At 31.4% G+C, this 17,203-nt stretch overlaps 1 protein-coding gene across 1 annotated transcript in view; it reads left to right on the forward strand.

Annotated features, from left to right (window-relative positions):
* LOC136276103 (uncharacterized) overlaps positions 1-17,203 on the forward strand; it is a 112,899-nt gene that overhangs the window by 13,618 nt on the left and 82,078 nt on the right. The window contains exons 3-6 of the mRNA XM_066087073.1: positions 825-869; positions 1,651-1,695; positions 2,039-2,080; positions 6,893-6,934. Coding sequence (XP_065943145.1) covers positions 825-869; positions 1,651-1,695; positions 2,039-2,080; positions 6,893-6,934 — 174 coding nt within the window. The remainder of the gene's footprint in view (positions 1-824; positions 870-1,650; positions 1,696-2,038; positions 2,081-6,892; positions 6,935-17,203) is intronic.

Raw genomic sequence — 17,203 nt, forward strand, 5'->3', positions numbered from 1 at the left:
AACAAGGACAACGTAAAATTCAAAACCTGGACGGATAAATTCCGTATCATTACAGAACAAAAGAGCATAATAATGTAGAGATTGTTACAAAATGTTGGATATAATATCAAATCATAACGCAAAAAAGAAATAAAAACAGTAGTTCCAAAATTTTGCATATAAATAGATATAAATCTAGTGTTTTCATGTTAAATCAAATACAATTAAGGTCATTTCTCAAAAATTGAGAAATGGCACGAAATAAGCTGATTTCAGGCCAAAACGGCAGTTCTTTTTTCTTGAATTTTATGATATATATCAGATAAATATGCCAAACTATATTGATAGAAATATCACAATATAGTTCACATATGTCTAATACAACTGCATAAAGAACTTATAGGAAAGTTTTGTCTACGCAGAAAATTAAGAGTTTAAAGTAACAAGTTTTAATTTTTCGTGATCTTTTTTAAAACCTTCGCCACAAAATATAGTCCTTTATTTATTTCTGTACATATATAACTTTCTTTGAACGATTTTATTAAATACACTTTATTTGGTACTTTAAAATATAAATATATGAATATAATAAATAAATGATGACAATTTTTTAGACAAGATGACAAGATGACATAGAATACTTACCCCTAAACAGAGAAACAGACCGTTTTAACTAAAGATAAAAGGCCCATCCATTTTTTCATTTTACTTTTAATCCAACGCTGTTCTTTGGTGTTTGGTATTTGAACTATAAATTGATCTTTATGTGAGCAATAAATCTACATGTTGAGAGTCGGAGATAAATCATGACGTATAGGTCTACTTTTAATTTTTCACATAAACAGCTGATGGAACAACTTCTGCTCACAGTAATGGAGATGAAACTTTAGGTGAGATACTTGACTATATGAAATAAGTATACTTGATTTTCAAAACAGAGTAAAATGTAAATTAACATCTAAAAGTACTTTTATTTTCTTGAACACAAACGGGTCTAGTTCTTTTTTTTCATAGTTGCAGTTGATGACACATTTTCTGCTAAAGGTAATAGAGAAGAAAGTTCTTGTAATATAAATGATTATTTTAATTTTATTGTATCCGAAATACTTTCAAAAATGGCAAATTATGGGAGTCAAATCTAAATCATACCATGATAGTTATTTGATGCCTTTTTCACAATTTCTGGGTATTATTAAAATAACACAACCGTTTATTTTCAAATGGAGAAATATCCTTCCTTTTTAACCTTTTTTTTGCAACGACATTATATCGTAAATTAACCGATATTACTTTTTAAGTATCATTCTAAACAAGCCATTTTTTTTTAAAATTGCAAATAATATGCAGTGATTTTTTTCCCCGTTTTCTCTGAATTTTCTTTGAACGATCTTAATCAATATACTTTATTTGGCACTGTTAGACTAAAGATGACATAAAATAGTTAATCCTAATCACAGGAACAAACCTTTTTAACTAAGAGTTCAAACTTTATATTAAAGTTTACTAGTTGTCTTTTTGCTATTTGGTATTGAGCTACATGTATGAATTGATCAAAAAAATCTAAGCAAAAGAATCTACGTGTTAAGAGTCGGATACAAAGTATAAATTTACAATATCTATGTATCATATTAAATAGATGGGTTTTAGTTTGATTTTTTTTCTTATTTGCAGTTGATGTTGCAGTTTCTGCTGACGATAATGGGGGAAAAACTGCATGTGAGTTACATGACTAGTTTAATGCTTTTCAAATTAGCATTCCTTAAATTGATCTGACTTTGACAGGACAATTGCTTGGCATTCGTTTAACTGAAAATAATCTGAATAGTTTAAAACTGTTGCTGAATAATGAAGTTTTCCTCATTGTTTATCTTAAACACTTTGAAACTAAAAGAAAGTATTTCATCTTTATATGGAATTCCGTGTTTATCCAATGCTGTTGTTTAGGGTTTAGTATGTATTTGAACTACAAATTGATGAAATCAATCTAAGCAGTAAAACTTCATGTTGAGAGTACAATACCAAGTATTCATTAACATGATCTGTGCATTATATTTAACAGTAAATGGGACATCAGCTGACAACAATGGAAAACAAACTAGCTGTGAGTAAAGATTTACATAATGCATAACGTGTCAAGTTTATTATTAAATTGAGCTGTTTTTAAAGTGATTTTGTTTGCAATTGAATGAAAGATGTCCTAATTCTTTTTTTTTTTGCAAATAAGTAACAATTAGAAATATGCAGACATAAGAAATTCGAATTTCAAATTTTGAAAAATGACATGGTTAAAATTTCAAGAAACTTGCTCCAGTGGTTAAGTAAAGAGAGCATTTTAAAGTATGCTAGCTTTTATCTTCAATGCGTATTATTTCTATAGTATACATAGTAACTTTGGGTTAAAGAACTAGGTACGGTATATGCCAACAATGGTCCTATCTCTAAATCGAACGATATTTTACTAAAAGGTAGACATTAATATGTGTTATGTTATTTTAGTCACGTTATAATGACGTCGCATTTAGCATCGTAGCGTTATATACGTAAGCAATGGAATTCATGAATCACATACATTCTCTTTTGAAAGGGTTGATATCATTTTTTTAAAGAAAAATTTTTGTAAATTATTATAGTCTTTAACAATCAGACATAATCTGATTAAAATCCGTATTTCAATTTGCATCCAAAGTAGTTTAGTTAGAATTTAGGCTCGCAGTGTAGTTTCAAAATACGAAATCGGGGTTTTCTTCATAAGGTAACAACTTGTTTTTGTTATTGGGTGCTTGCGTCTTCACATTCGCCAGCATCAACGATGAGTTTTGTTTGAGATATGCCTTCCTGAAATCGTTCTGTATAAATAAATAACCGTCGAACACCTTTGTCAACCTCCGCTTTGTGTGACAATGGTTTTCTCGGGTGTCAAGTTCAACTGTTACCCTCCCAAACATGCACTTTTTATATAATGTTCCTAATGAAACTCGAGGAACTAATTTCCGCGTAAAATTACAAGAAACACTCATCGCGGGTTTTGAAATCTCGCTTTTATTTTTCGGACAGATGTCAACTAATTGAAACTATGATAAAAGTTTGGCGTTTATGATTTTATATTCTCGCGATTTGATTCAACAGAGTTGAGTCGCGGAATGAAGTACTCACGTAAAATAAGGAATACACAGTATGTAACAAAATGTAAGGGAAAACGGTACAACACATACTCTTGATATATAAAAGTAGTATATTCAGTTTATTTATATTCAATGAATTACTGTATGGAACTTTAATAGCATTACCCTTTTCATAACATTTACCAATAACAAAACTAAAGACATGATCACAGACAGTTGTTTTTTCTTCAAAAGAATGATATAAAGTTTCATATATTTAGAATGAGTTTAAATATTTTTTTTCTTTATTACTTACATGTGATGTACATTCTTTTACCGCGCGCAGTATGATATGTTAGGTTCATTTTTTCCAAGAAACAAATAAACCATTTCATTAGTTTTTGATGAATGATAGTCATTTTACTCTCAAATGTGCAGTACATTGATATGAAATGTTTTTAAATCTTTATAATTAACAACAAATAATGCACACTGTGGTTTAATCGATCCATCCAATAGTTTCGATCCACGTGTTTCACATGTCAATCTAATCAGTCTGCGAGCTGCAACATGTGCTCTTCCATTTTGTGATGTTTGATGTCATGATTTTAGTTAAAAACACTCTCTTTCTTTCTCTCTCTCTTTTTCTCTCTTTCTCTCTCTCCCTCTCTCTCATGTCTGTACGTTTGTGCAAACAAAACAGAAGTAATGAAGTCTTGTTTGCATGGATTTTATTCATTTTAAATACTATTGGTGAGTATAGCGCTTTCAACGCATAAATATACGTTTGTAGACTATCATCAGCTTTATCGATACAATTATTAGTTGTACATATTAAAACATAAAGTTAATGAACCTGTGCTTGTAAAAAAATATATTCACGAATGCAAAAAAAAAGGTTAAACTAACAGAATGAAAAATATATACATGTAAATTTGACTTAACGCACGACATAATCGCGGCAAGGTGTGAATGTCAGACTGTAGGCCTGTAGGACCTCGATATCGTTATCATCAATTACTTGTCAGCTGAATTAACCTCAGCATTGAAGATGTGTCATGTAAACTTTTTGAAAAGATTTTATTGTATATCACAGTCTACATCAGCAACCTTTTGTTTGATGAAGTCGGGAGTCCTCTAACAATGTCGAGTAAAAAAATCGCTAAGCCTAACTTTAATTTCTTTCAATCACGACCCCCCTTACTCAAAAAATGTGACGTCATGTAAACAAACTTGTTCTGCACATTCGTTTGAAGTGCTTCAAATAAAATTTACTGATATTTTCTGAGTGAATGAATCATTCACCGAACATTTCTATAAAAACTGGGACTTGTAATGATGTTTTCTTGTGTTGTGTAAACAAATATGAATATTATGCGGTGGAAAAAAGTGCTACTTTGTTATCGAAGGCGTTTCAAGAGCTCGAGAGTGAAGTATGGCGAATAGGCCTATATATATTTTATTTTAATCATTTGCCAAGTCGAAGAATCGTTTCAAGAAGCTCAAAGTATGTAGTGTGAATAAGGAAAAAACTAAACAAAACCTACAAGTACGTGGAAGACAAAAGGAAACATGACTTAACAGTATACGGTAGGCCTAAATACAGTTGATGGTAGACCTAAAGTGAAAACAAAAATGATCACGTCCTATATTCATTATCATGATAACAATTTATCGGAACTTATTATAGATATCATTTTTTTGGTAATGAAAGTTACTGAAGATAAATCGTCTTATCTTGTCTGATTTTCGTCATCGATAATTGATTATACAGCGAATATAACAGCATCTGCCTGACTGAATCCATCACTAAAACTCGTCACAAAACGGGACATTTAACTATAAGCGCAGGCCTCGAGCAAAATGTAATCATGTTTTAATCTTATCTCTTTTTTGTTATATTTTAATATATCATGTTTCGTTTTGCTCGAGGACTTCGCTCTATATACATTTTCAAATTTCATAGTAAAAATTGCCTTGAATGTGTTAATTTTCGGTAAACATTGTGCATTTAGCGGATGCTGGTGTTGCTTAGCTTATACTTTATTGCTTATACTTGACATCATATTCGTAATTGTGCATTTATTTACTTTTCATAAACAACTTGAAAACTGTTGGAATTTTAGGCATTTATACCATTACAATCGTACCTAGTACTTTATTTACAAAGACCAGATGCATGTAAACAGAATGCATGTTTAATATATTACATAATATGATAAACTATTTATTTCATGTTAAAATTCCGTGGGCTTTATTACCAAAAGATTTTTACAACTCTCTTAACAATAGGAGTTTTATTCTCAATATTTTCTCTCTTTGTGAAACTCTTCTGATTTGGAAACAAGATTCCGTCAAACAAAAATGGCAGACGACTGACAAATTTGGAATCATTTCACATATTCTGAATGATTTTAAATATGCCCTAACCTTGTTTGTTCAAGTAATCGTTTAATGTTTTCTTAAAGAAATTTGCCTTAAAACAAGCTGTTTTAAGCTAAAAATGCAAAAATGGTGGGAAAAGGTTCGTTTTATAATGTCATATTTTTAGATTGTGGACATTGAAATAAAAAAAAATATATGAAAAAACTTACAATGTTTCTTTGTACAAATAAAGCAAACAATTTAAGTTAACGGATGATGTTCATTTATTGGTCAATTTTAAGCTCAATCCATATATAGTCCTTTTCGCCAACATTTTGCACGGGGATTGATTATTTGAAGAAATCAAATAATTTTCTATAGTTAGAACTATCTTTAAAATATTTCAATACAACATGCAGAATAAAACACCTAGTGACTATAAACGTTATACGTGAGTCCAAGTTAAAAAAAAAACATGGCTTTTTATAGATTTAGATAATGAACAAAAGAGCATAATTATGTAAAGATTGTTACAAAATGTTGGATATATCAAATTATAACGCAAAAAAAAGAAAAAAATGGTAATGCCATCTTTCCAAAATTTTGCATACAAATAGATATAAATCTAGTGTGTTCATGTTAAATTAAATACAACAGGGGTCATATCTCAAAAATTGAGATATGGCACGAAATAAGCTGATTTCAGGCCAAAACGACACTAGTTTTTTCTTGAATTTTATGATATATATCAGCTAAATGTGCCAAACTATATTGATAGAAATATCACAATATATTGCACGTATGTCTAATAGAACTGCATAAAGAACTTATCTGAAAGTTTTGTCTACGCAGAAAATTAAGAGTTTAAAGTAACAAGTTTGATTTTTCGTGATCTTTTTCAAAACCTTCGCAACAAAATATAGTCCTTTATATATTTCTATACCTATGTAACTTTCTTTGAACGATTTTATTCAATATACTTTATTTGGCACTTTAAAATATAAAGATATGAATATATCAAATAATTGATGACAATTTTTTAGACAAGATATGACATAGAATACTTACACCTAAACAGAGAAACAAACCTTTTTAACTAAAAATAAAATGGGGGGAAAACTGCATGTGAGTTAAATGACTAGCATTCCTTAAATTGATCTGACTTTGACAGGACAATTGCTGGGCATTCATTTAACTGAAAATAATCTGAATAGTTTAAAACTGTTACTGAATAATAAAGTTGTTGTCATTGTTTATCTTAAACACTTTGAAACTAAAAGAAAGTATTTCATCTTTATATGGAATTCCGTGTTTATCCAACGCAGTTATTTTGGGTTTAGTATGTATTTGAACTACAAATTGATGAAATCAATCTAAGAAGTAAAACCTAATGTTGAGGGTACAATACCAAGTATTCATTAACATGATCTGTGCATTATATTTAACAGTAAATGGGACATCAGCTGACAACAATGGAAAACAAACTAGCTGTGAGTAAAGATTTTACATAACGCATAACGTTTCAAGTTTATTATTAAATTGAGCTGTTTTTAAAGTGATTTTGTTTGCAATTGAATGGAAGATGTCCTAACTCTTTTTTTGCAAATAAGTAACAATTAGAAATAATAAGACATTAGAAATTCGAATTTCAAATTTTGAAAAATGACATGGTTAAAATTTTAAAGAACTTGCTCCACTGGTTAAGTAAAGAGAGCATTTTAAAGTATGCTGGCTTTTATCTTCAATGCATATTATTTCTATAGTACATAGTAACTGGGTTAAAGAACTAGGTACGGTATATGCCAACAATGGCCCTATCTCTAAATCGATCAATAGGTAGACATTAATATGTAACTTCATGAAATAGAACATTTTTGATAATTTCTTCATAATTGTTGTGTGTACCACTGCTCAAATAGTGTATTATTTTAGTCACGTTATAATGACGTCGCATTTAGCACCGTAACGTTATACACGTAAGCAATGGAATTCATATGAATCACACCTCATAATAGTAACTTTAAATAAGACGTTAAGTTGTGTAATGATCATTATTATATACATATAATTATTAACTTATATCTATTCACAGTAAATAAAAGGTTCAATATCTCGTGTGCTTTTGGAAAGCTCAAATTATAGTGTTCCATATATAGACCCTGAAACGTACTACTAAACCAAAAAAGCGTGCGATTTTCGTGCGAGAAACGTTTCGTGTAAACCGTTTAGCGTTTCGTGTAAACCCTTTAGCGTTTCGTGTGAATCAAAAAGCGTTTCGTGTAAACCGTTTAGCGTTTCGGGCAAAGCGTGCAGCGTTTCGGGCAAAGCGTGTAAATCGTTTCGGGCAAAGCGTGCGAGAACCGTGTGAAACGTTCATCAGATTTCATTCGGAACTCTCTGACAATTTAATTGTTTCAAAATAGCGCTCGTGTTAAACATTACTTTAAACTGTTTGTGATTGGCAAAACTCCTATGAGATATTCTCGTGAAAAAAAATATAAGAAATGATATACTTATCTTTTTACAAAATTGAATTGATTTTTAACAAACAAAAGAAAAGTACGCGTATTGAAAGAAGACTAGTTACTGAGACTATTCGGCTGTGTACAACTAGTACACATAACCTCGGACATCGGGTAAGACCTGCACCTGGCTGAACCTGTCAATCAAACTCTGTGTATTCGTTTTCATTGGATGGTCACTCGTCTCTTTTTATTGTCAATAGCCAATAGAAATTTAATGACTTCAAGGTAGTCGGAATCAGTATTTGATGGTGCACACGATTTCAATGATAGATTTTTTAACATTAATTTGAACAAAATCAAATGTAAACATAGAAAGGAAATATTCTGTTCATTTCTATGAAATGCAGAAAGTAAATTCTTCTGAATCTCGATTAAAAATATTTCTACAAATTATTATTTTAATTATTTAAACACTGATAACGGAAAACAACAAGTAATTAACACACTGAAATTTTCCTAAAATGTACACATGCAATTAATTATTAAGGGAATCTATATGCACTGTACTAAATTCAAATAGATTATGATAGATAAATGTATATTGTACACCGTTATGCGTTTCGTGTGAACCGTTTAGCGAGCGTGTAGCGAGCGTGCAGCGAGCGTGTGGTGTAGTAGTACATTTCAGGGTCTGTATAAATCTATGTTAACACATCTGCCTTTACAAATACGCTATATCATTTTTACATTATCTTTTAAAAGGGATGACATCTTTTTTTTTAAAGAAAAAAATATTGTAAATTATTATAGTCTTAACAATTAGACAAAATCTGATTAATTTCGTATTTCAATTTGCATCCAAACTTGTTTAGTTACGATTTAGGCTTGCAGTGTAGTTTCAAAATTATTCCCCCTTTAATAAAGGGTGTGACTTCACCTGGGAATCTGTTCTTCCAAGTTTAGTTGAAATTCGCCCAGTAATTCTGGAGAAGAAAATCAAAATGTGTAAAGCTTACACGACAATGCAATAACAACAGTCAATGGCCAGATCTTGATCGATAAAACGCTCTTGAGCTTTCGGCTCAGGTGTACTAAAGAGCAAATATCCCTCGTTATGTTCAAATGAAGAGGTAAAAATTAAATACCGGTAAGTTTTATTTTCAATAAATGTGAAGATGGCAAGATTATGTAAAAAATCACCAGAAAATAATGGAATCAGACTTTCTTCTTTAAACTTCCCTGAATTGCATCCCTATTACTTTAAGCTTTTCTTTAAATTCTCTAGTAGTTTAAGATAGTTGTGCTGACAACAGTTAATTACTACATTTAATAAACAGTCACAACTTTCGTTTTAAAAGGACTGAAAATCCTACAAAAATAATGGAATTGGAATTTTCTGGCTATTTGTAAATCTTCGCATAGTGTCCTCTTTACATGCCAAGTTATTAAAGGTTCTGTGCAGCGAATGGATTTATGCAGATAAAATACACAACAGATAAATTGAAAGATTCATTTTGATGTGATTCTTGCGTAAGATATGCACAAATTTTGCTCAGGACGCATTTTTTCATTATATGTGCATCCCTAAAGATGTATCATATTACCAGTAGGAAAAACACACATTTTCTCGCTTACGAATTCCAAAACATCGATTGTTCCTTTCTTTACCTAATGACAAGAGACCCAATATGTTTCAAATTAAAAAAAAAGAACACTTCAAAAGCCCAAATTTCATTGGTCAACACTTAATGATTAACTAATGAGATTCAATGATACACAACATCATGGCAGAAAAATTGATGTCGATCATGATTTCACTGAATAAAACAAATACTGTCGATTCCTTATTTTACGCGAGTGTACTTAATTCCGCGATTCAACGGTATTCCATCATATCATGAGAACATAAAATCGCGATTGCCGAAATTTAATCATAGTTTCATGTAGTTAATAAATGTCCAAATATTAAAAACGGGATTTTAAGATTTTACGTGGATATTAATTTTGCGCGTTTAATAAGGAATTTACGGTAAAATTCCGCCCGAACCTAGATAGATCAACCTATAACCAAAGTTTATGAAAAAAATAAAAAAAATAGCATTTAATATGAATTAAATAACAACAAACAGGCTCATGCTGAAAGGAACACTGATCCAGAGCGTGAAATAAATGGTAGTTGCGATAAGGAAAAAGTAAAAAAAATCATGAGGGTCCCAGTGACTGCACTTCGCTTGTCTACTAGTATGTTTATTTAGAAATTGATTTTAAATAAATGTAGATTTTTATGTTAACTTTCTTTATGGAATATGTTTGGACTAATTGTTTTCGGCTTGGCACTTCTGATTAAGAGGGGTCCTTTGGACCCATAAAGAAAGTTTAACAATTTAGAATCCACCCTATATAGACAGGCTTTGTTGTATGTTTTGTAATTTCTGGTGCACTGGTCCTTAAGTTTTTTTTTAGACATGCACCCCATTTTCACTGTTATGCAATTATCTCCATTTTAAAAGGGGTTTTGGCCTTTATACTAACCATTAAAATCCTCTTCCTGTAAGAATGCATTGTATTTAGTTTGGTAAAATTAAGCCCGGTGGTTCTAGAGAAAAAGTTGAATATGTGAAAAGTTTACAGACAGACAGAAGACAACAGGAGATCAGTAAAGCTCGCTTGAACCTTAGGCACAGATGAGCTAAAAATTCTAGAATTTAAAAAAAAATTCAGTTACCAAAGATAAAAAAAAGAATTATTCTGAACTTTCCTGTAAATCAATTGTAATAATTAACAAATTCTGTATCTGATGATATTTTTTTTATTGTTTTAACTTTTAAAGAATAAACAACGGATTAAAAATATCCCTCACTTTTTAGTAAATGAAAATAGCCAAGCGATGCTCTACTGTGAATAAAATTTTGAATGCGTTTCTAATCATGGTTTTGAAAGATGCAATTAGTTGTGTCAAATTTTCCACACTTTCCCCTACAGTACATGCAACTGTATGCAAGAAAATTGATCCCATAGGACATTGAATTTCTTTGATTAGCTTGTTAAACTTCCAAAAACATTATCATATCTAGCATACCTCATAAAAAACTTTTTGTTGCCAAATCTTGGTGCGCTCCCTTGATGACCAATTGACATATCGGTGTGAACTATGTTTTGTAATCTATCTACTACATATTAACCTTAATTCTTATATGTTTCCTATTAAAATGAATTAGGTGAAGATAAATGTTTACTTTCAGTGTCCCAGAACATACTTTTAGACATAGATACTGAACAAATAATGCTCATTAAATCGTTAGTTAGTTTTTATGACAAAATTGATACGTCACATCTGGTTCAATTTTATAAAATGTATTTTTCTCAAATGTTAAGTGTAATTCAATTAGTTATAATTGCTGAGTAATCATAATTTAATGAATTGTATTTGAAAATCCTTGTAATAGTAATTGTAATTAAATTGAAGGTTTAAAGCAAGTAGTTGTAATTCAGATTATAACTTTGCAATGTAATTTGCCCAATCTCTGGTACACACTTACAAGTTCTTTGTTGTTTATATTTGCATTTTGTATGTATTTTAACTTCTCACTCTATTTGTTAATGTGCAGGGCTCTCTCAACAACTACATGTAATAATTAAAACACAGTTTGGAAAACTGCACAATACAGTAAAACTCATTTAGTACGAACACGGAAAAAACGAATTCACGGATATAGCGAATATGTTTTGAGTCACTGGTGAAGTTCTTCAGAAATCCTTGCAAAATTTTACGGTATAAGGAATTCGGCTTTTAAGTCCCATAGAGGTGAATAATATCAAAATCTAACACTTTTATAAGGAATCTCTTACAGTTTAAAATGTTTGCACTACCATGGAACATAAAAGTTTGAATGAATTTGTTTTCAATTAATTTATTTTTCACTTCAAAATACGATTTTAAGAGTTATCAAAAGAAAGTATTTTCATTTTTAGCCTAATTTAGCACAAATTATAGTCTGGCAAAAGAAAAACATTAACTGTCTAAAGTGAGTTTGCTATAATTATTATTACGATTTTGTTATACGAATATAACGAATTACGGATATTACAAAGTAAATCTATTGATCCCTAGGACTTCGCTATAACCAGGTTTACTGTATAATGTTTTAATATTAGAAAGCAGTTTTGGCGATTTGAGGTAATTAAGATGTTTTCCAGCTTAACATCAGAATAACTATAAAATTATTTAAATAACAAGTTATAATTATAATCCTAAACGAACGAGACCATCATTGGGAGTAGGAGTAATCCACATGGGTCAAACTTAAAAGACAAAAAGATTTAGAACTTATTTTTATTTCTGAAGTTTAATGATGTTCCCCAGCGGTCCTTTACTATTACATGTATCAGGTGAACAAACATGACCCAAGGAACAAGAATATATATGGTTAAGGGGTAAGGATCTTACCCTTTTCAACAAATTCGGGCATTTCCTGTTTGAGGGGGGTCAGGACTACCCCCGGGGCCCATGACCTACATACCATTTGATGCCCCTTAACACATGGAACAAAAATATATTTGGTTTAGGGGTAGGGATCTTAATCTTACCTGTGCACTTCCTGTTTGATGGGGGACAGGACCAACCCCCGGGGCCCTTGACCTACATACCATATGATACCCCTTAACACAAGGAACAAGAATATTTATGCCGTAGGGGTTTGCATCTAGCCGTTTTCACGATATTTGGGCACTTTCTGTATCAGTTGGGTCATGACCACCCCCAGGGCTTATAACCTACAAACCATTTGATGCCCCTTGTCCAAGGAACAAGAAATTAATGGTTTATGGGGCCAGATTCCAATATTTCTGAGATATGTGGTCATTTCCAATTCCTAGGGAATGGGGATGACCCCAGGGGTCAGATCTAATAAACCCTCTATATTGCCTGTAAGAGTCAATATACGATTCTGAAAACCCTATATATACGATTCTCAAAACCCTATATTATATTTGCCTGTTTTCAAGTTATAACCATTTACAATAAAGTCTACGATTTTTCCCATTAGGTTCATTGTTACACCCGACGACCTTTTGAACTCTCGAAAAGTGTTTGCCCAATCCCAAATGAGAAAAGCAAACAAGCGTGCACATCTAGATATTCAAACCTATCGTATCCTAGAGTTTTGTACAATTCTGTTCAGCCATCTCTGAGAAACGCGTTGGGCAAGTTCAGAGATGGAAACAAAAAAAAAGATGAAGAACCGTATAAAAACAGTAAGTCTCTAAACAACGTTTGGGAGACTTAATAAATGATGGTATCCTATTTTAATCTTATATGCTTGTTATATTACCACTGACTCTAAAGTACCAGGAATAATTCGATTTTTTCATCTCTTTATTTTAGTTACTCTTATTATTGGTTTGAGAGCTTTGCTTCTTACAGGAACTTGCAGCTTTACTTCCGACATTAACGGAAGACCCACTCGTTGCTTTGCAACGAGCTTTGCTCTAGTTTCTTTTTTTTCTTCTTCTTTTTATGACTCCTTTTTGGCTTTATAACTCAAAAAGTTTTCAACCAATTTAAATGAAACTTGCAGAGATTATGTGCAATGATAATGCCTCAGCGATCAGTTTCCATTACAACATTAGTTCCGTTTTGACGTTACGTCATTTTTAAAGTTTAAAAAATGTCATTTTGTCCGCGGCATTTGTCAAAAACGCTTAAAGATAGAGTCTTGAAATTTTCTGTGGTTATGAATTTGGCAATTAACATGTGCAATAAGGCTGGAAATAAAAATCCGTCACTTCCGGTCGAAACCGGAAGTAAATAACATTTTTCGAAAATTTGAATTTTTTGATCAAATAAAATACATATGAGAATTTGTAGTGCTTTTTTAACTTAACCTAATACTGAAATCCGTTTGAAAATCAGACGATGCATTACAGAGATATCGGGGTTTAAAATTTGATTTTTCCGGAAATTTTGTTTCCGCGTCCTTGGTTTAAAAAATAGTGTAATGTTCAAAGTAAAATTAACTCGTACGAAAAAAATTGTTAAGTTGTATGTCAACACATTCGGATTTTTTTGGTTAAGTCGTTCTTGAAATAAGAAAGGTGTATGTTAATTGGTACTTAAAATCATTTGGATTTTGTTAAGTCGTACCAGGAATAATTCGATTTTTTCACTTTTTATTTTAGTTACTCTTGTTATTGGTTTAAGAGCTCTGCTTCTTACAGGTACTTCCAGATTTACTTCCGACATTAACGGAAGACCTACTCGTTGCTTTGCAACGAGCTTTGCTCTAGTTAGGGTCTTCCGTTTCCAACGGAAGACCCTCTTGTTATTTTACGGTTTCTTTTTCTTTATTATTAAGGTCTTCCGTTTTCAACGGAAGACCTTATTGTTTTCGTTCTGTTTCTTTTTCTTCGCTAATTTTCTTTTTTTTCCAACAAATTTTGTGCACGCAATTTCTCAAAAATGACCCTACCAATTTTCATCAAACTTTCAGATATGATAGATACAGTGCTGCTATTCTGAAAGTTGACAAGGATAGGATAGGATAGGATGCACGATGCACGATACAGGATAGATATATAAAAGTTAGGTTCTATCCTATCCTATCCTATCCTATCCTGCATCCTGTAGCCAATCAGATTCGAGTATAAATTCCAGAATTATTTTGCGAAACGAAAATTGGCTTAACAATGTATTTTCAATGTCAATTTAATACGTTTAACAAGTTAAACAATTAAAGAATAATTATTATATCAAGAACGCGGTGAATAACATTGATGCGCGCTAAAATGTAGACGCTACATCTTTGTCAATTCGAACGCAAGTACGGAGTTACTGGGAGAATGCGATGCAACATTTGACAATGTCAGAAATAGATTTCTGTATTTCCTTCATTTAAAGTCTGCAAAGTATAAAAACTTGAAATTATAAACGACCAATACGGCATTTTAAAAAATAAACATGTATACAAGAAACAGACATTGCTTCACGTTTCATATAATTTCTTCGATGCCCAATAACAGGGACGCATATTTCTGTCCGATATTAACCTGAACATATCGAATTAATAAATGTTAGCTACCTATAAATGCTTAAGAATTTATAATGTTAAAATAACTCCGAGTGGTTTAACTATACACGATATAAACTTCCTAAAGGAATTATTTATTTCCAGATCGCGTTTACATTTATCGCCGAACGAATCGCTCGAATAATGATAATTACGCTCAGTTATATATGATAACAAAATAATTTGATAAAAATATGTGACTAAACAGTTCCTCAATAAGTGCATCGAAGTTATTTATCTGTTTTTTATGGATAAATATAGTAAAATCAAATATCGAATCGCCTACCTGTTTGTTTACGTTATTGTGTCCATCCCGCGTACGATTTAATTTTTCCGTAGCACAGATAAGTAGGTTATCCCGCTCGAAGAATATTCGGTTTTAAGATTTAATTTATTTTGAGTACTACTTTAATTGATAAAATCATTTAATTCTTAAATTTCGTTTCATAAAACTTGCATTCCTATATTTTGAAGGTATGGGATAGGATAGGATAGGATAGAGCTTATTTGCAGGATAGGATGCAGGATACAGGATACAGGATATAGGATAGGATAGGATAGTTTTGTCAACTTTCACGATAGCAGCACTGTACTGATCTAAACTTTATACTTAATTTTTTATTTAGATGACGTCATTTCCGTTTTTGATATATGGACGTTTTAGCGATTTTTAGAGGGTCGGCTTGTCCTGGGATCTTCTCCTTAACGATTGAAGATATTGAGTTCAAACTTTCAGGGATTGTAGTTGAAAGATAGTAGATGTGTCTTTAGGCATTCATTTTTGTCTAACTCAAAAGGCACTGAAACTCGCCTGGACCCGAAAATTGAGATTTAAAAAACGTCGTTATTTTTTCTGGTTTTCTTTGTTTTTATCTCTTTTCTGAAAAATATTTTGTTAAAACATGTTATGTAAAATGTGTTAAGAATGAAATGACCTTTCATTTGATATCAAGAAAAAGGGGCTGGCCCCTCAAATTAAGGAACAAAGGAACTCTTAAATCTTTCATCTGTAGCCCTTTACTGAGGGATATTTTGTGAAAGGTTATAGAAGGAAATATTTTTATTTTACAATTATGTATCCAAGCAATGTAATGATTTCATCATGGGTTGCGTAATTAGGGGTTTTAGGGGCCAAAAGTACAAAATTTTGATCACCCATGTCTTAGAAAGGAAAAGTATTTAGAAATGCAGTATAGAAGAAAAGATGCGCAAAATGATATACTTAATAATATGCAATCTTCAAAATATCGTTAAACGGCCCCAATAAGGCGATAAGGGACCGGCCCCTAAAACATTCTTTCTCAGATATCTCAAGAATGGAAATGAATTTCTAAACACTTGTCGAACAAAATGTCTTTATAATTAAATGACCTTTCATTTGATACCAAGAAAAAGGGGCTGGTCATTAATATTAGGGAACTAAAGGGCTCTAAAGTCTTTTTCCTATAGCTCTTTACCAAGGGATATTTCGTTATAGATTATAGAAGCAAATATGCTTATCTAACAGTTATGTATCTTAACAGTTTAATGATGTTCTCATGTGTTACGTAATTAGAGGGTTTTTGGGTCAAAATCCAAAATTTTGATCACCTATATCTCAAAAAGGAAAATATTTTGAAATGCAGTATAAAAAAAAAAAGATACTCAAAACGCTGTACTTAACAACATGCAACCTAAAAATATTGGTTCAGAGGCCCCAATAAGGAGATAAGGGACCGACCCCTAAAACATTCTTTCTCAGATATCTCAAAAATTGTAACGAATTTCTAAACAATTGTTGAGCACATTGTCTATAAAATCAAATGACCTTACATCTGATACCAAGAAAAAGGGGCTGGTCCCTAAATGTAGGGACCTAAAGGGCTTTAAAGTCTTTTTGCTATAGCTCTTAACCGAGGGATATTATGTATTAGATTAGGGAAGCAAATATGTTTATCTTACAATTATGTAGCCTTACAACATTTTAATTTTATAAGTGTTACGTAATTAGGGGTTTTAGGGCTCAAAAGTCCAAAACTTTGATCACCTATATCTCAAAAAGAATAAAACATTATGAAATGCAGTGTAGAAGAAAAGATGTTCAAAATAATGTATTTAACAACATACAATCTTAAAAATTTGTTTCAGTGGCCCCAATAAGGAGATAAGGGACCGGCCCCTTAAAGGTTTTTCACAGATAACTCAAGAACAGTGACGAATTTCTAAACACTTGTTTAACAAAGCTCTTACA

The sequence above is a fragment of the Magallana gigas genome, chromosome 1, assembly GCF_963853765.1.
Source record: "Magallana gigas chromosome 1, xbMagGiga1.1, whole genome shotgun sequence".
In the NCBI taxonomy this organism is placed as follows: Eukaryota; Metazoa; Mollusca; class Bivalvia; order Ostreida; family Ostreidae; genus Magallana; species Magallana gigas.